The sequence below is a fragment of the Pteropus alecto genome, unplaced genomic scaffold (assembly GCF_000325575.1).
Source record: "Pteropus alecto unplaced genomic scaffold, ASM32557v1 scaffold67, whole genome shotgun sequence".
In the NCBI taxonomy this organism is placed as follows: domain Eukaryota; kingdom Metazoa; phylum Chordata; class Mammalia; order Chiroptera; family Pteropodidae; genus Pteropus; species Pteropus alecto.
The window spans coordinates 4,690,735-4,709,888 of record NW_006441061.1 but is presented as its reverse complement, the minus strand read 5'-3'; the positions used below and the strand labels follow the sequence as shown (position 1 = coordinate 4,709,888).

Here is a 19,154-nt window from a genome sequence, read left to right as displayed (position 1 = left end):
ACACGACAGAGACTGCGCTGGGGTGGCTTTTCATCTGCTCACTCTTCCTCCAGGTGACAAGGTTCTGGTGGCAAGACCGCAGGGATCTGAAAGGAAGCCACTCCATCTCCCATCTGGTCTCGTCGACATGCCCAGGGGTGTCATACTTTCAGAAATGGAGTTTGTGCCACGTGTCCACCAAAACACATACGCAAGGATTTCACAGCAGCATTACTTATAGTAGCCAAACGTGGAAACCACCCACAAATGAAATGCCCAACAGTAGAATGGATCGATTGTGGTACGGTCACACTTTGGAACACTATGTAATAGTGAAAAAGAGCCACTGCTATGCACGACCACGTGGCCGAATCACACAGACACAGCGCTGAGCAAAAGAAGCCAGACATTCATATGAAGTCCAAATACAGGCAAAATCTATGGCACAGAAATCAGGAGCAGTGGGGGGATTTCAATTAGGAGGGGTCACGAGGGCCGTGCTGGAATTTCTATAGACTGATATTGGTGGCGAGCGCAAGGGTAAAAACATGTTATGCTGTACAGCCATCATTTGTCAGTTTTAAGTTATAACTCGATAAAAATCTTAAAAACAAAAAACAAAAAACAATTCCATGTGCCATCTTAGACTCCAAAGGCAGCCCAGACCACTCCTAGGACAGAAAAGTATTTTGCTGGGTCCTTAGGACACTCCTCTGCTCCACGGGCCAGAGAAGTTCAGACCCAAGTTTCTCTAAGTTCAGTCTGTGGACATCTGGCATGAGACTCTCCAGGAGACCTGCTGAAAACCTGGATTCCTGGGCCCTACTCCAGACCTGCAGACTCTGCTTTTCTAAGCATGGGGCTGCGATCCTGCATTTGTTTCTTTGTTTGCTTTGAACGGGTATCACCTTCATGTGATTCAAAAATGATCACATTATAAGAGATGCATTGAGAAGTTCCACTCCACCCCGTTTCATCCACCCTCCTCTTCTCTGCCCTCGAAAGGAAACCATCGCTTTCTTCACCTTTTGTGTATCCTTCCACAAGGATGTGCCTCTGTCACTGCAAACTGAGCAATATGAACATCTTTTTATTTCTCCCTCTTTCTTACCCAAAGGCAGCTTGCCATGTGCATCACAGGCCTGGCTGCTCTTAACTTGACAGTGACTTGCGGTCGCTCCCTGAGCTCCCTTGCCAGACTCCTAAACTCCTTTACAGCTGCACAGCGCTCCAGGGGTGGACGTACTAGTTTATTTAACTGATCTCCTGCAGAGAGACACTCGGGATATTTCAACGTGTTGTTAATACAAACGATGACCTACTAAACACCCTGCGCAGAGGACTACACACCCACGTAGTGATTCCCAGAGACGGCTAGGGCGGAGAATAAACGCGCTTGTACTCTGGTAAATCAAACTGCCATTTTAACAAAGTCCCAGCGACTCCGATATGCCTGAACGCTGCCCCCAGCCCAGCCCCGAAGCCTGTCTGTGGCCGTCTCACCTCGTCGAGTTTGGCATACCAGGTCCTGTAGGCCTTGTTCCCGAATCGAGAGGGCTGGTCCACTGGAGGAGTCTCATCGATCCACCTGTCCAGCGTGTTGAGAAGAGCGACCAGTTTCTCAATGGCCTGTGGAGGCAAAACAGAGGGGGCCAAGCCACGATGACCAGTGGTCCTATGCTAGAGCCACAGAGGGAAGTCCCAACCGCTGCTGAGCCGTGACCGCAAGGCATGACGCTCGCGGGCACCCTCCTTGCCTCTCCCTTTCTTCCTGACCATCCTGAACACGGACAGGGGGCCGGGGAGCAGAGCTTTACAGAAAGACACTGGCGCTAAGCCGAGGGACGGGTGTGGCGTCGGCACCCCAGTCCTCCAGCCGGCCTATATAAGGGGGGGCTGCTGGACGAGCACGAACTGCGGCCCTGGCCTTCTTCCACAGACTTGACTGGGTCTTCTGTTTGGTACACAATACCTACTCAAATGACCAGTAATCCTGCTGCCCAGAAATAAATTCTATTAACATTTTAACACACTCTTCTATTCTGTCTTCATGTGGCGTTTTGCATTGCTGATCGTGGTGAGAAGTTTGAAGGCGGATGGACCTGGATCCAAATTCCAGCTAAAGCACCATGAGCTGCCGCCAAGACCTTGAGCAAGTACCTTTAACTCCCTGAGCCTGTTTCTTCATCTCAGAAACAGGCACGATGATAAACACTCTCTAAGGCTGTCACAAGGACTTCTTGGCAACCGAGAAGGCTGCCCAGAGCAGCGCCCTGCATAAGGCGAAGTGATGGTTAGCACGTACAGACTCTAAATGTGGGTCACAGGGCACACGCTGCTTTGTAGTTGATTTCCTCGTGAACTTCATTCCACATCGACATGGAAACATAATTTTATGATAGCCTCTAATAGGCGAATAATATTCCATTGTACCAGTGTACTGCAATTTATTTACTGAATCCCTATCTATTAAATGTTTGGGCTGTTTCCAATTATTCACGACCACAAACGCCATGATAAAGCACCCGGCAACTCACCCTCTGTGAAAATGCTGGATCAGAGGCATGAGCATGGGGAAGGCTTTGGAGGGCCGCCTGCGTTCGCGAGCCCACCCCGCATCCCACAGCAGGCAGGGACTTAGGGTGCAATCGGTGTCACAGGCCAGGGCAGCATCGGCACACAAATATTCAGTGAGGAAGTCAGGTGAGGCTGTCTGTCCAAATCACGGGTCTGTGAGGACGTGGCTGACAGAAATGGGCCAAACGAGGGGCAACGAAGGGCTCGCGGGGCGCATGATGCAGAGGACACTGTGAGTCAGGCCGCCCTTGGAGGGAGGGACCCTGCCATGAGGCGGATGGTGCCTGTATCTGCTGGGCACAAATGGCATGAGGGGACGTCTCCAGGAGCTCCTGGCACTGGCAGGAACCAGCAGGACAGTGCCCACAGGAAAAGCTACAACAAGGAGACCCGTCAGGTCTGCCGTGGAGACCGCAGCGACGCGACCCCAGAGCTGTGTGCATACTGGGGAGGGAAGGCGGGCGTGAGCCGGCGAGACACGTGTCAGCCAGTGCCCCTGGCTGCACGCTCCAGGGGGCACAAATCACATCCCCATCCATGTAAATAGTGCCTCCGGTCATTGTGCAACATGACAGCGGCCCTCCCTCACCTCCCCTTTCCCTATGCTTGAGGTCTAGGAAGACAGGAAAAAGACCCCTGTAAGAAGAGAATGCTCCCCCTGTACCCGGCTGAGTCAGAGGGCCAGGGTGACACAAAGCTACCTTGCCGAAATGTGACAGAAAGTGCGGACAGAGCCTGGCTTTGTGAAGAATCAGGTCACCAGGAACACTGATGAGGACACAGCAAACCTGACCCCGTGCAGCACCTGGGACTTAGGAGGGAATGGCACAATAATCCCGGCTCCAGGAAGCACCAGCAAGGCCCACTGCAGAGACCTCAGCCTGGTGAGGCCCTGAGCAGGATAAAGACGGTGCCCCAGGCCGGTGGCAGCCAAGCCCTAGCTGCTAGCTCAGCTGGGCCAATAAACAGTTAAAAGGCTCCTAGCTCCTTTTTCTGGAGAGGGTTTAAGGGGGCTGCCTCTATTGTTTGGCTAGTTGGGGGAGAGGGTTCAAGGGGAGGGCACTGTGGCCTAGAACACCCCAGGAAGAACGCAGAATACTTTGAAGCAACACCGCTCCCGAGGCCAATGCTTCTTTTCTAGATTTCATGGACAGGTATTTTACTAACGATTTCTTCATTTTGCCCTCATTTTAAAAATCAAACAGAGCAACAATAAAAAATAAGCCTCCTGTCTACCATCACCGTTATTTTGCAAAAGTCAAAAATTTTAACCCCCAGACAACAGGACAGACGTAATCTCAAAAGGAGTGGCCTCTAAACATGGGCCTAGATAAGCTCACCCTGTCACCCTCATTGGTTCCCTCTGCTGTGGGCAGCCTGGAGATCGCCACCCGAGGCCACTCTGCCCTCACCCCGCTACAGCCCCGCACTGGGAGGCAGGAATGAGGAGAAACAGGAGACCCAGGCTGAAAGAGGCCCCCACCTGGGGGCCGAGGCTACGCCCTCTGACCGTGCCTCCTGCTGCCCCTGCCAGCTGTGGGCAGAGACTGGGAGACCCCTGGAGACCGAGCTAGTCACCTCTGTCCACCAAGTGAGGGGCAGCCCATTGCCCCGGCGCCGGGATGAGCCTCAGCTCAGGAAGAACCCCAACTGAAGCAACAACATTACTGGAAATTTCAACTGCAAATTAATTAATAACGATAACGTGATCTAGCATGTTGCCAGGCACTGTGCAAAAAACGCCCTACTTGTGAGATCTCGGCAAATCCTCCCAGGGGCCACGAGTAGGTCTGTGGCTCTTCCCACTCTGTAGATGAGGACATCGACGGTCAGAGGGAACAAGGCCACTCAGCTCAGAAGTGAGAGGTTATCGAAACCAGATTAGCCTCACTCCAGAACCCAAACTATTAACCATGTTGCGGTCCTGGCAAAGGAGCAGCCCCTGGGCTAAGACAACACCTGGCTGCTGTGGACAGCGCCCATAAAAGGCTCAGGGGCAATTAAGGGATGTGAGAGGGGCTGGCAGCCCAGGACCTGCTGGGGTAATTAACCTGTGCCCCTTTAATTAGCCTTCCGCACCACACTCCCCAGCCCGCTGAGCACAGCTGAGCATCCCCTGCCAGACTCAAGGGGGAGCCCTCTCTTCCCCCAGCCATCTGCACTCACAGCCAAAGTCCCAGAGCACTGGTGGGACCAAGAGGAACCCGGGAAGACATTGGTGTGCCAGCTCCAAGAGAAGTTGTCAATCCCACGCATAGGCCTGGCTCCCCATAAGTGACAGACCAGGACCCTGGCCATCCAGCAACCAGCTAGGGCGCAGGAATATGAAGGCTATTAGGGGAATGTGAGTCTCAGAGAAGGCGGAGAGGCTGGGCCTTACCCAACAGGCTGGGGGTGTGGCTCAAGAATCGCCTCAGGCCCGTATGTCTGAGATGAAAAGAAAAGCTCAAGGTGGTTCCGGGCTAACTGGGACAGGAACCCAAGAGGGCGCTGGAGGCCTGGGACCCAGCCCTGGAAGACGGGACTCAGCCCTGGAAGACGGCAGCCAGCAGAGCAAACAGCTCGCAAGCCCACAGCTTCCCATGGGTATCAGCGCCCCCACAGCTCTTGCCCTCCCTCCACAAACAAGCCTGTCTCTGAAACACAGCCAGAGAGCACCCCCACCCCACCCCGGCAGTGTGTGCCCTTCGACTCAGCGTTTCCTCTGCTGGGAATGAATCTTTAGGAAATAACACCCACAGATCTAGGTGCAGAGGCATTCGGAGCAGCAGTGTTTAGGGAAACAACCTAAAAGTCTACAGTTGCGGGGGGCGGGGGGTGGGTGGGTGTTAAACAGATGAGGCGCATTTCCACTGCAGGAGGGGGGGTTGCTCACGGGCAGGCCTGGGCGACACTTCCCGAACGGCTAACAGGGCTGCCCCAGGAGTCAGCAATGAGGGGGAACGTGGGGAGAGGCAGCTTTTTCATTAATGTTATACACGTTTCTATCAGCAATTTCTTCAGTTAGCACATTTACTTCCTTTGTGATCTTTTTCAATTTAAAAAGTTACATAAACATACCAGTTATCAAAAATGCAAACTATGAAACAGCATATTTACCTTGATCTCACGTTAACAACTATGCATAGAAATATAGACACCAAAATGTCAGCGACACACGTGTCTGGGTGATCTTGTTTTCAGCACTGGCCCTGCTGTGGGCAGGGACACACAGTGACTCCGTGGAGCTATTCTGGGACGGGCCCTGCCTACCTCAGAGACTTTGTACTCGAAGGTCAGCTTCTTCCCCTTCACACCTTCGTTGAGGGTGAGGATGAATCCGATGTAGTCGGCGTATGCCTACCAAAGAGAGGGAGGGGCGGGACAAGGAGAGGGCTGTCAGACCCCCCGACTCTGTACTCCCCAGCCGGTTCCCAGCTCCATCCAGTTACCAAACCGCTCCAAGCTGCCCTTGGCTCCCAACCCAGTAGCAGGAGCACTAGAAGAGTAATGCTGACTGCCCCAGCCCTGCCCTCCACCCAAAAGCCCTGGCAAGCCAACGACGCCCGGGCCTCCACCCAATTCACTGCATGCACGTGATCGCTGCCGTCACGTGCATGCAGTGACGTGGCAACCCCACGAGCGAGATACCGTCACTGTCCCCATTCTACACACATGAGGAAACCAAGGCTTCACAAGAAGTGACTTGCGCAAGGTCTCCTAAGACCAAGATCTCATTAGAGGCGGAGTAGGACCCAGCCAGCCAAAATGTAAAGCAGAGTGGCCCAGTACTTGACCATTCAGTGTACTATGCCACCAGGAGTACAAGGAAGCCACCAAGGTCCCTCCCCTGGTAACATGTCTCCCCCACTAAACAGGCCAGGCTGTCTGCCTACAATGCAGATGGCCTGCTCCCCAGAGAAGGGAGCGTTTTCTGCCCACGGTCAGGCCTTTCGGCATGCCCGTGCCCGCCCCCAGCTCCCAGCTGGGTGCCCTGTACCCTGCTGGGCCGCAGGCTGCACCCAGCACAAGGATGAAAGATCACCGAGGTGCAGGCCGCTGGAGAGGGACAGTTCCTGGGAATCCGCGACTTCTGTTCCACCTTGTTTCTTGCTCATCCGTCAGCCCCTTGCCTTCCTCCTATTCAAGCCCTGAGGACGCCCCGGGCATCCCAGCAAGGCGAGATGAGCTCTGACAAGCAAGCACGCGGTATCTGGAAGGGAGCATGCCCGCAGCAGGATCCTCCTGCCAGTCTACACGATGGCCGCAGGGAGAAATGAGGAGTCACACGGCAGACCCAGTGGATCACCGGCAGCAACTCTCCCAGCCCAGGCCAAGTATGAGCCCTCGTCCTGACTCTGGCCAGGGTCCACAATCACCCCTGCGAAGTACGCTGGGATGCAAGGAAGAAACGACAAGGGGCAGTGTCACTATCCACAGTCCCTGCTCCCACATGGGTCCAGGTCTCTCAGTGACTAAAACTCAGGACAGCCTTATGAACACGACTGTGCAAGGTCTCCACTGATGCTGTCGTCATCATCATCATCATCATCCTCATCAACACTAACAGCAATAAAAATCACACCTGCTGCTCAGGAAAGCTCACTATATGCCTAGCGCTGGACCACGTGCTTTTGGGGCTTTAAATCACGTAAGCCTCCAAACAACCCCACTTTACAGTAGAGGAAACTGAGGCTCAGCCAGGTTAATACTCTGCCTAAGTCACAAGAAGAGGAAAATGGCAGCCCTGGGCCTTGAGCCCTGACCTCTGACCCCAAGCCCATGCTCTTGGCCACGGCACTGTGCTGCCTAGTCAAACACTGTGGGCCGCAGCATAGAGTCACTTGTCCGGTCACAAAGTATCCATACGTTTCACGGAAGAGCTTCCGAGTGAGTGAAAGCCTCTCTCGGGCGTCGTTCAGCATGCACACCAGAAGGAAAAGTAACAAACGCGTTTCCGGAAGCGCTGCTGCCTAGAGCAGGGCTGGTAAACTTTACCTGCCAAGGGCCAGACAGTGAATATTTTAGGCTCCCCGGCCCATACAGCCTGGTTAACAAATTCTCAACTCTGCCCTCGTAGCGTGGAAATAGCCATGAACAAGAGATAAACCAATGAGCGTGGCTGTGTTCCAATAAAGCCGTATTTACAGAAGCAGGAAGACAACCAGACCACGCTGGCAGGCAGTAATTTGCTGACCTGTAGCCTAGCCCAACATCGGCACAGCAGACTCCTAAAAGAGAATCTGCCAAGCGTGCCAGGACCCCAGGAGCCTGCCCTTCCCTACAAGTGACACTCCCTACCCCAGCTGACCAGACCCAGTGTAGGCACCTGGCTGGAGCTGGACCCAAGGCCTTCTCTGGGAATTTGAAATTAGCATTGTTTTTCTTAGGCCCAGTCTTTCCACGGCCTGACCACGGCCCAGGAAGTAGAAGCTGTTATATTCTGCCCACCACATGGACTGAGCAGCACAGAAAGGCGGTCTGCCCCACAGTGCTCTAGGTCCCAGTTCGCAGGTATTTTTAGGCTCAGCCACTTCCCTGGCTTAGGTTCTCACGTAATAACCTCCTCTCCCTTTGATACACTGGCTCCCTGACTTGCTGTTACTTGTAACCGAGGATCAAAGTGATCTCTTCCATCATTTAGGACACTCGTGTTCAACAAATACAACACTCAAGCGATGGTGTAAGAGAACCCAGAGCAGAACTCTCCAGGGCTGCCCTGGGCCCAGCGTCTGAGTGCTGCCCCTGACAGGGATGGACAGTCATCTCTGTCCCCTCCCTCCCTAGCTCCTAATAGCTCTGGCTTCAGGAGCAAGAGGGTCAGGGGCTCACAGCCTCAGTCATGCCTCTAGAGAACCACTGTCTTTGAAAAAGCTCGGGTTTCTCATCCCAGTGCTGACCCTACAGTGCAGACACCACTGGTACCTGAGAACGTTTCCATTTGCCCATGTCTGGAACCGTGTGGATCTCCTTTTTTGGAATGATGAAGTTCTGAGGGGCTGGAGGGGTATCCTCTGAAGAAGCTTGAAAAAAAAATGAAAAGCAAACAGATAAATAGAATCCTCCCAAGACACACACACACACACACACACACACACACACACACACTTAAAACAAGACTACAACACACAAGCCCTAGTGTAAACCAGACACATACTCCCAGGACAGTATTGCCTTGCTAAACCAAATCCACTGGCCTCCTGCCTTTCCTTTCTCTGCAAGGAAAGTAAGGTATCAATTGTTGAGGGAGAAAAATGCCAGGAGACCTGGAGGCCTAAGGAGTAGGATAGAGAATCTGAGACAAGAGCAAGGCAAACCCCTGCCCATTTCGAAATTAACCAGGGCCCAAGAAAGAGACCAGAAACTCCCTTCTTCCTCCCACCTGTTCTGCAAGTCCTGGTCCCAGAACCCCAAATTGAGACCCCCTACTATTAGTAAATTGCTACTTTAATAAGACGTTAAATTAAAAGCTTTGTTTTTATGGGAATACGTGTTCCACATTCTAAATAACCAACTTGCAAATGATTAATGGGAACACAGTCCTTTTCTAAGTTGAAGAGAACTGTTACAGGAAAGCAGATAGCCTTCCTGACTTTATTTGACAAGGAGGAAAACCTCCAGGCCAGACCCTGCTCCTAGGGAAGTCTATCCTACAGGAAGCATTGCAACAGATCACTGACGAAACACACACACGAGCCGCCAGAACAAAAAATCCTAAATCAAAAAAAAGAAAAAGAAAAACAACCTGCAAACTCGGGACTGTAATAAATGAAGTCAGATCCACAGTCTCCCCAACATCAAGTTCTGCCTCTGATAAAAGGCACCACTGGACAACTGGATCCCCTAAAACCTCTCAGTATAAGATGGAAACATCCAACGTTTGAGAAATGTTTCTAAAAACTCCCAGAGAATATAATGTATTATCATCCACCATCCAGGAACCAGTTCACATGCCTGACTTGCGCCACCTTTGAAAAAGGTAACAGTAATCCACACTGAGTTACCGGGCACGTCCCATGCTTCACACACACCATCAAAGGCACACACTCTACATCTCCGTGAAGAAAGTGTAGCGAGGCCATTTTAAGAGATAAGAAAACAGGCTCACAGAGGCTGCAACTTGCCAGGCAGAGCCGGATCTGTTTCACTCCAAAACCCAAGGCTTTCACCACTATACTGTGTGAGTTAAGCAGTTCTCTCCACTTGTCCCAAAACATCCGGTTTCAAACTTCAAAGAAGGACCAAGTCCAGGGAACTCGGATCTTCCCAACCATAGCTAACCTCCTGAGCCTTCATCCCTTTCAGTGCACAGGTTCTCTCCCCTGCCCACCATCTTCAGAGACACATTCATCTCGCTGGTAATTCTGGTTGTCTTATAGCCCTTGATGTCATCACCAGAACTTCTAAGGGAACATGTACAGAAATTAAAAGAAATGTCTGGTTCTGAATGCCCTAACGGATCATACCCAATTCTATGCTCATCTGTTGGAAGGAGTGGGAGCCTCTTGTGACCTTCGAAATTTGAGACCTTTCCAGGGATGATAAAATGTAAGACAGGGTAGAAGGAATATCAAATGCTTTCAAAACATTAGCTGTGTTTGGCCGATCTATCTGCTCCTGACAGAATTTTTTAAGTTTTCTTAGCTCGAGAGGGGGGAGGGGGATCAGCAAACAGCTTCCCCGTTCTCCAGGTTACAAGTCTCTTTAAGAAGATCCTTCCCCTAGCTATTTGAGATGAACTAAAAAGAGACCACAGTGTAAATAAAAGTTACAGATGGTGGTGCCAGAGAGAGATTCGCTCATCATCTTGCACAACCAGCCTTTTTAAATTAGTGGTTTAGACGACCAAGGGCAGTTTCTCTCAATAAATTCTCAGCCACTGAAACTCCAGAGGCCAGCTTCCCAGAGAGGGAGGTGGATGAGGGGCGGGCAGATGTGGAGGAGGCTGGGACTGCGGTCCAGCAGGCCCAGGCCGACGGAGCATCCCCCAAACCCTGAGCAGGGTCTGATAAAGAAGGCAGCCCCCATCTCTGGCATCTTCCCCACGAGACCAAGCGCAGCGCGGACGTGTCCAAGGCCTCCCCTTCTGGACAAGGCGCTGCCCACCCGACCCTCGGGCAGCCGGACGCCCCGAAGTCCGGGCGTTGCGGGCCACCCACCAAACCTTCGTAGCCCCGGGTTCTTGCTCTGCCCCCAGGCCCCTCACCACTTCACCCGCAGGGCCCCTCAACTCCAGTTCCTCCTCGGGGCCCATCGCCTCTTACTCATCGAGTTCCTCTATCTCCCGACCCCCCCACCGCCAAGCTGAGCCCCCAGCACCACACCCCTTCCCGGTCCCCGCGCCTGGCACCGCCCCCGCGCCTCCACCCGGACCCCGCCGGTGCGTCCTACCTGGCGGCGACTGCCGCTCGCCCTCGGCCATCTTCTTCCTGCCAGGAGCCGGCCCGGACGCCTGCAGTCTCCTCACCTTTCACCCCCGCACTCACCCTTCCTTTCCCCGCGCTCAGATCTTTTTGCAGAGAAATGAGCACCGGCCGGCTATAACCGAAAACCTAGAATTAAAGTCACCCCGGCGAAGACGACCGCCATGTCGGTGCGGGGCACTCAGGGAGCATGCCCAGCAACGGCCGGCTCGCGGCGGCAGCGTTCACCGGGGGCGGCGGCCATGTTGGTGCGGGGCCCCCGGCGCATGCGCATCAACGGCCCGCCGACCGGGCGCAGGGCCCTGGGAACGTGGCAGCCATATTTTTGCGGGGCGGGCGAGGGCCGTTTGCGCAGCCATGCTTTTGCGGGGCGCTCCCCACCTGTCATCTTTCTGTGTGGTTCTGATCCTATCCTAAGGGATGTTAGAAGACATTCCCCTGGCAACATGGTTGTGTTTTCCTACCACTCTGAGAGCAGCGCTCAAGGACACCGAACGGACTGAGATGGGTGCACACCACTGCCTCCAACAGTTTGGACGGCATTTGGAAGTGGGAGAGAACGAGCTGGACCGCGGTCCCCGAACTCCCCTCTTCCCGGTTCCACTGCCTCGTGACGTACCCCAACCTCTAACTGCGCCCCCGGCTCCGCCCCGCGTTGAGGCCCCGCCTCCGGGCCCACCCCGCACTGTCGCCCGGCCCCGCGCTCGCGCCCCGCCGTGGGCGCTAGCAACTGTCTTGTCCTGTGGCCCCGCCCAGAGAAGTCCGCCTCCCGGAGTAGCCAGCCCGGGCCCCGCCGGCCCGCTGGGTGGGCGTCGGGCCGCCTTTACTGGCCGGCGGAGGTGACTCGGCGACCTTGGCTAGGAGGCTCTGGCGGGAACCTATCTACGACAGCCGCTGTGCGGACTTTGCCTATCGCGGGGAGCGGAGCAGACTGTGTGCCCACGGGCGATCTGCAGAGATGTTGGCTTTCGCCGCCAGGACCGTGGTAAGTGCCGCCGGGAACCCGGCCTGGTGGGCCCTGGACGCGGCGGGCGGTGGGCTGGACCAGCCATGCAGCTGTGCCCGAATGAGGAAACAGGCACACAGGCTGTCGAGGCAACACGACCAGGAGGCCGCTGTCCAGCCCGGCCGGCAGCTACTGGTGTGGGGTCGGTAGGTGGGCTTCCCCCGTTTGACAGAGGAGACTGAGGCTCAAGGTCAGAGGCCGGAGGGAGCCCAAGTCCTGTAGCGCTAAATTCTAGCGACCCGGAAAAGACAGTGGCACTCCGGCACTCCGGAGGACCGGGAGCCTCTTCTCACGGTTATTCTCTGATTCATGCACCCTTTGCAAGCTCAGCCTCGGCGCTCTCAGCCCAGGCCAAAGTCACTTCTCCAACCCAGTCCAGTTGGTCAGCTTCCTTGGGTTTATCAAATGGCCCCTGGGGAATTGTGTATGGCCAGAGAAACTCACGTGGAGGCATCGAGCTGAGCTGCTCAGAAAGTCCTGAGAACTGGCAGGAGGTGACAGGTGGCAGCCCCATGCTCCCTCTTTATCAGTCCCTCCCCCAACCTGTCCGCATATATCCCTCAGTCCTTCCCAGAGGGCAGCCTGGAGCAAGGTGCTGCTATCCTGATTTGGGTTCCTTTACACTCTACTCTAAGCATATCATTGGTTGGTTGTATTTCCCTCTGTACCAAGAAGAATGTTCAAACAGGAACTACCAGGCGGAGAGCCGAAAGTGCCTCTCCGCGGGCCTGTGGTAGACAGGCTCTTCCAGGATCCTAAGGCTCCACGTCACTGCCACCTGAGCTGTGTCCCCATCCCACAAACAGACTCTAGGTCATCCTCCAGGACCTGCTGGGTGACTGGATCTCTTTACTGCTCAGGAAACTGAGGCAAGGAGAGATTTGGCTAGAATTCCATTTCTGGTATCTCAAACCTAGCCCAATCCGAAAGCCATTATTCTTTGGTTTATTTTGAATATTTAAAGGCTTCCCCTTTTGGCCCCCAGCCGAATGAACCACAGCTCAAGAGAACCAGGCTTTGGTGGAAGGGTGGCCTAAAAAGGCTTCCAGGAGTACTGGAGGGAAACGGGATGGACAGGGCTCTTAGTAGCCACTGTCCGCCCATGGTCCTTCCCAGTGTCTGCTCCCTTGCACCAGTCTCTGTTTCCTGGGCTGATTTTAGAGTTGCAGTGTACTCAGCAGCCAAGCAGTTTCTGTCCTCCAGCCAAGTTTTCCTTCATCAAACAGACCTACACGGAGTGAAACAGGTGGATTTTTTAATACTTCTTGGCCTGCCTCGCTGGCTCTGGGCCCATCCAGATAAAAAAGGAGGTTTTCCAGGTCTCCTCCTACTCCAGTGCCCACCACCAGCCTCTCGGGCTCTCCCCATTTCTTACTTCTAGAAGCTAGGGCAAGTGGAGCAGCTGCTCCTGCCCCAGCCACAACCCCAGATGCCACCACAGCCACCAGAGCCATCACCACTGCCACTTCTGCCTCCCCCCTGAATATTGGCTCTTATCTTCTCTTTCCAGCCCAGGCAAGTGGCTCCCTCTTACTAGGTTCTGCTCGCCCACTCGGTAGCACAGTTAGGCTTAGAGATCCAGCCCAAGGCAGACAGACAGGGCTCAGAACCTCAGTCCTGCCATGGAAGACGGGCAACAGAAAGAGAAGGTATGGAACGGAGCTTCCGCCACTCTCCTGCTTACTGCTGCCAGCAGCCTCGGACCCACCTGTCTCTTTCTGCTCGCCTCCAGAGTCTCCCGGACTCCCTCTTTCTCTGCCACCTCTCACCCTCCTTGCCAGGCCACTCAACTTTCTCTTGCCATAGCATTGCCTCGACACTATCCCTAACCCCACCCACAGACAGGAGAAAACCCATGGCTTTATCTCCACCCAGAGATGCTGTAATCATCTGGCTCTCCCTGATTTTCTCTTCTTCCCTCCTGTTTCTCAATCTGGCAAGGGTGGGAGAAGAGGAGGTGGGGACGTCTGGGAGGGGGCAGTCACCTCACTGCCGGCTGACCCATCGCCCCAGGGTAAGAAAAGAGGGGCCCCTCCCTGTCACCTCTGCCATCCCCAACATCCTGGGCCCTGTCAATATCAGTAGCCACACCCTCCCCTCCCCCATCCCTACCTACATCTCCAGGCCTCTGAGAGGTGGACACGCCTATAGCTCGAAGGCTGGGAAGCCAGGGCGGGCATCTCCCAAGAGGCCATCTCTGACCCCAGAGATGGGCATATAAGTACCTGGGGACTGCGTCTTGGGGTTGCCAGGGCCTCTCACAGCTGGCGAGAGAATGAGCAGAATGTTCTGCTGTCTGCAGGTGAAGCCCCTGGGCTTCCTCAAGCCCTCCTCCTTGACGAAGGTGTACGGCCGCTTCAAAGCACACCAGGACTCCCTGCCCCGGCTGCCCGTGCCTCCACTCCAGCAGTCCCTGGACCACTACCTCAAGGCGCTACAGCCCATCATCAGCGAGGAGGAGTGGGTCCAAACCAAGCAGCTGGTGGAAGAATTTCAGACCGCAGGGGGCGTAGGGGAGCGGCTGCAGAAGGGGCTGGAGCGCAGGGCCAAGAAGATGGAGAACTGGGTGAGTGAGAACTGATGGTACACCGGTCCCCCCCACCGTCCCCACGGAGGGCCAGGGTGACAGGGGCCCTCCTGCAGGCTGCGGGTTGTTGTGAGCATCCCACACTGTGGCCTGTCGCTGCTGCACACGGAATCTTCCCATCCCCGCGACTCTGGTGCATTCATTTGTGCCGCAGTTTCCCGAGTACTTACTCTGCCCCTGGCCCGAGGCAGAGTGCCGGGGAGCACATAGCTGGTGGCCTGTTGGAGCTGATATCCCAGTAGGATGGGAGAGAGGTGATTACACAGGGCGGGGTTGGGCTGCACACAGCCGGTGGGGGTCCACACCAAGCCTCAGCAGGTCAGGGCCTCGGACTCTGGAATCGGGACCTGAGAGAGTCTGGGGTCCGGCAGTTTTCCAATCTTGTTTATTCCGAACTCCTTCCGATAGAATCTTCTGGCTAACGGGGCGGGGCACCCCGTTTCCAGTCACAGGGCCCTTGAGGCGCTCTGCCCAGCAGACTCTCACTGGCGGAAGGCCCACACCTGCAGGGGCTCCCCTTGTCTCCTGAGCCCTGGGCAGAGGCTCAGATCCCTGGTCGTGTGGGACCCCCGGCTGAAGGGCACCGCCAGGTGGAGATGCAGGATGTGTCACCCACCTCTTGTCACGAGTGCAGTGACTTATCCTCACAGTGAGCTCCCCCCAGATTGCCTTGACCTTGAGATCCAAGTGAGCGGCCACTCCCAGCCTGATAACAGCAAACCTGAGGCCACAGGGGACCAGGGTCCCCAGTGCCACACTGAACCTTGAGCTCGTGCCTTCCTGGAGAACGCCCACTCAGGACAAGCGAAAACTCGGTTCTTCGGACTCTCTTTTTCTATGTCTTTCCTTTCTTTTCTTTCTATCAAGTATACATTTTTATTTCTAAAAGTAGCAAAATCACGGGGCAAAAATTTGTAAGATAAAGAAACACGATTTCCGTTTCTGCTTCTCTTCCCCCACACCCCGGCTTTCCTGCCAGTCTTCTTTCTTCTCCATCTTTTTCTTGGCAGTGGTGTCTGATTTGCTAACGCCGATTGGTATAAGCTAAGAGGCACGCGATGGGACACTGCTCGTGGGTTTAAGCTGGCAGAAGGTTCTGGGTCTGAGCATTCATTTTGAGAATCTGTGCTCCACAGAGAGGGCAGAGGGGGACCAGCCAGGTCCCCTGGCCCTAACCAGGAAGGGGCACCGGGGTCCCCACCCACCCATCCTGACAGGCTTCGGTCCTTTCCTCAGCTCTCCGAATGGTGGCTCAAGACGGCCTACCTCCAGTACCGCCAGCCCCTCGTCATCTACTCCAGCCCCGGCTTAGTGCTGCCCAGGCAGGACTTTGTGGATCTGCAGGGACAGCTCCGGTGAGTCGCTGAGGCTGGCACAGGGCCAGGAGGTGGCGGGAGGCAGGGCTCCGGGCCTTTACGGAGTGGGCCCTGAAGTCCACTTCCCCCAGGAGATCGGCAGGGCCCCAGCCCTGTTCATTATCTTTCATGCCCACAAATAGCCTTAGGAAGTAGGGAGCATCACCCCGATTTTACAGATAGGGACACTGAGGTTCAGAGCACTGAGGTTGACAAATGCCCGAGATCACCGTTCAGGACCTGGGACAGGAAGCAGGGTCTTCTCAGCTCCCAAGCTTCAGAACTGTTCACCACCACACTGTGGTCTGGGTCCCCTCCCTCCCCCTAAACCTGAGGCTGTCCACTACCCCAGTTCTGGCGCTTCACCCCTCCTTCCCTCTTTCTTCAGTTTACCACAGGGGTGACCTTTGTACACAGTCTCCTTTTCCACATTCAGCTATGTCACTTGCCCTGGCCTCTGTTCCAATCCTACCAAGGATAAAAATACCAGTGACCGGGATCTCCTGCCCAAGTACCAGCCACCGGTGGCCACCACCTGCTTCTCTTAAAGGCACCAAGGCCCCTTGGGAAGGTCTAGGGGTTCAAGTCCAGGAACTCCAACTGCTGGTTCCCATGTGGGAGGCCAGGGGCAGCCCAGGCGTCAGGCATGGTCACTGTGGCCCAGACAGTTCGTGGAGGAAGGCTGGGTCGCGAGGTGGCCTGGGAGACACGGAGGCTCAGAAACAGGCAGGAACCTAGCAGAGGGGACCCCTCAAGCCACTGCCCTCCCATTCACAGTCCCCCTTCCCCGGGGTCCCAGTTCTCTCTGTAACTGATGCCTGACAGAAGGGTGACCTCCGTCCAGACTCCAGACTGTGGTTCAGGGCCTCAGGCCCTTCGTGAGTGGAACCAGTTGGCACTGACCCCTAATCTGTCCACGACCCTGCAGCCACTCATCAGCACCTAAATTTGGCCAGGCCCTTGGCCAACAGCCTTTCCTGAGTTCTCCTCATCGCCCCCTAGAGATCGAGTGAAAGCAGGCTCAGAAGAGGGACCTGGGATTAAACACAGGTCCTGAACTTTGACTCAGCCAGGCTCCTGCCAGCAGTGAGTGAGGAGTGAAGTAATCAGGCCCTCCCTTAACCCTGCAGGGGCCACGCAGCTACTGATCTCTAATTTCTTCCAGGTTTGCTGCCAAATTAATCGAGGGTGTGCTGGATTTCAAGACAATGGTTGACAAGTGAGTAGCCCGCCCCCCAACCCTACCTGCCTGGTTAACACAGCCACTCCCGCCCTGCTCTGTGAGACCCCAGGCCCTGGGTGCCTGGCAGGCTCAGAGCTCAGCCACTTTCACTTCCTGTTGGCCCCGGGTTGGAGAGACAGAGCCTGGGGATTCGGATGCCGAGGTCCTCTGCTCCAGCTGCTGCAACTTCCTCCTGGTGACCTTATGCCCCTGGAATTGGTGTCCCAGCCAGAGAGGCCCCTGGGGGTTGACTGGCTCCTTCATCTCCCTGTGGCAAACTAGAGCCTGGAGAAGGGCAGGGACTTTCTTGAACCTCCTGACCCCAGCCCAGGTCTGTCAGCCCCGTGCTCAGGCCAAGGGGAAGTAGGGACCCGAGGGTCTCCAGCACTGCTCACGTGAACCCTGACTCGGCCTGGCCCAGCCCCTTGCTGTACCCGGAAGCTCCCTCCTCCCCCCTCCTCCCCTCATACTTTGCCCAGCAGTCCCCTCACTGTCCCTCTGCCCCACAGCGAGACCCTGCCCGTGGAGCACCTGGGGGGGAAGCCGCTGTGCATGAACCAGTACTATCAGATCCTGTCTTCCTGCCGCGTGCCAGGCCCCAAGCAGGATTCAGTCATCAACTTCAAGACCAAGAAGTCGCCCACGCACATCACGGTGGTGCACAACTACCAGGTGGGTGGGCCCCACACATCGCCCCCACGCTGCTGCAGGGGAGGCGGGGCAGGGCCTAAAGTCCGCTTCCCCAACACGTATGCCCGTGTGCCCCCAGACGCCCCGGACGTCACCACTGGGTGCCCAGTTAGGCCCCGGCCTCAGGGAGGCTACGAGGGGCCATGGGCCTGCCTGGCCTGGGAAGAGCGATGCAAGACATCCTTTCCTGTCTCTCACCCTTGGCCTGACCCTGTCCACTCCGCTGGGCCCAGGACAGCACTAGCTGTGACCTCTGGGTCGCCGGGACCAGAGGAGGCTGGGGTGGGAGGTGACTGCTGCCAGTCTGAGACCCCCACTGGCCCCCTCCTCTCTCCACCTGCCTCTGCACCCGGACAGTTCTTTGAGTTGGACGTGTACCACAGCGATGGGACGCCTCTCACTTCGGATCAGATCTTTGTGCAGCTGGAGAAGATCTGGAACTCGTCGCTGCAAACTAATAAAGAGCCCGTGGGCATCCTCACCTCCAACCACCGCAACTCCTGGGCCAAGGCGTACAGCACCCTCATCAAAGGTGTGGGGTTCGGGGGAAAGGGAAGGGGGCACAGCCTACCTCTGCCCACACCAAGTCCTCTTATCTCCAGTCGTCGTAACTCCTGGGCCAGGGCGTACGGCACCCTCATCGAAGGTGCCCCCGGGGTCAGGGGATACATCCCGACCTCTGTCCACACCAGGCCGTGGGCGGGATTCAGTTTCTCACTGAATCCTCTCGACTCAGGGCAGGTGTCCTTAGCCCCGTTTCACAGATGAGGAAACTGAAGCTCAGTGGGGTTAAGTTCATTTCCCTCTAATAGGTAGCAGCCCAACCCCTGCTGCCACAGCCCCTCCAAACCCCATATTAGTCAGGGGCATTGTCCCCGAGTCAGACCCCTGTGTGGGCTCCCTGACTGCCACGCTGGCTCCCCGTGAGACCCTGGCCTTCTGTGAGACCCTGGCCTCGTGTCTAAAGTGGACCAGGTGTTGGGGCCTGCATCACAGGCTGCTGTGGCGTGCAGGGCCCCTGTTAAGAGTGAAACACTCAGCGAATGTCCTGGAGGCCTCCCAGGCCGCCCCAGGCCTGACAACCGCATTTTGTGCCCCATCCCCTCCCGTGCCACCTGCAGACAAGGTGAACCGGGAGTCGGTGCGCTCCATCCAGAAGAGCATCTTCATCGTGTGCCTGGATGCACCCATGCCTCGGGTCTCGGAAGACGTGTACCGCAGCCAGGTGGCTGGCCAGATGCTGCATGGGGGTGGCAGCAAGCTCAACAGTGGCAACCGCTGGTTTGACAAGACACTGCAGGTAAGGACCTGGCAGGGCCTCGACTCCCCGCCCAGA

General features: G+C 55.8%; 2 protein-coding genes across 4 annotated transcripts in view; one reads left to right on the top strand and one right to left on the bottom strand.

Annotated features, from left to right (window-relative positions):
* Positions 1 to 11,229, bottom strand: part of PTPA (protein phosphatase 2 phosphatase activator) — a 26,449-nt gene extending 15,220 nt beyond the window's left edge. The window contains exons 1-4 of the mRNA XM_006918048.3: positions 10,927 to 11,229; positions 8,461 to 8,558; positions 5,809 to 5,895; positions 1,483 to 1,608 (exon numbers count right to left, since the gene is read on the bottom strand). Coding sequence (XP_006918110.1) covers positions 1,483 to 1,608; positions 5,809 to 5,895; positions 8,461 to 8,558; positions 10,927 to 10,957 — 342 coding nt within the window. The 5' untranslated portion in view covers positions 10,958 to 11,229. The remainder of the gene's footprint in view (positions 1 to 1,482; positions 1,609 to 5,808; positions 5,896 to 8,460; positions 8,559 to 10,926) is intronic.
* A 66-nt stretch (positions 11,230 to 11,295) lies between these two features.
* The window catches only part of CRAT (carnitine O-acetyltransferase), a 14,019-nt gene continuing 6,160 nt past the window's right edge, over positions 11,296 to 19,154 (top strand). Inside the window, exons 1-8 of one of the 3 annotated variants that reach the window (XM_015594328.2) lie at positions 11,296 to 11,943; positions 13,475 to 13,613; positions 14,267 to 14,530; positions 15,788 to 15,906; positions 17,072 to 17,125; positions 17,638 to 17,800; positions 18,176 to 18,350; positions 18,940 to 19,118. In XM_015594328.2, the coding sequence (XP_015449814.1) occupies positions 13,587 to 13,613; positions 14,267 to 14,530; positions 15,788 to 15,906; positions 17,072 to 17,125; positions 17,638 to 17,800; positions 18,176 to 18,350; positions 18,940 to 19,118 (981 nt within the window). In that variant the 5' untranslated portion in view covers positions 11,296 to 11,943; positions 13,475 to 13,586. The remainder of the gene's footprint in view (positions 11,944 to 13,474; positions 13,614 to 14,266; positions 14,531 to 15,787; positions 15,907 to 17,071; positions 17,126 to 17,637; positions 17,801 to 18,175; positions 18,351 to 18,939; positions 19,119 to 19,154) is intronic. The other 2 variants (XM_006918047.3, XM_006918046.3) reach the window with 2 other exon arrangements.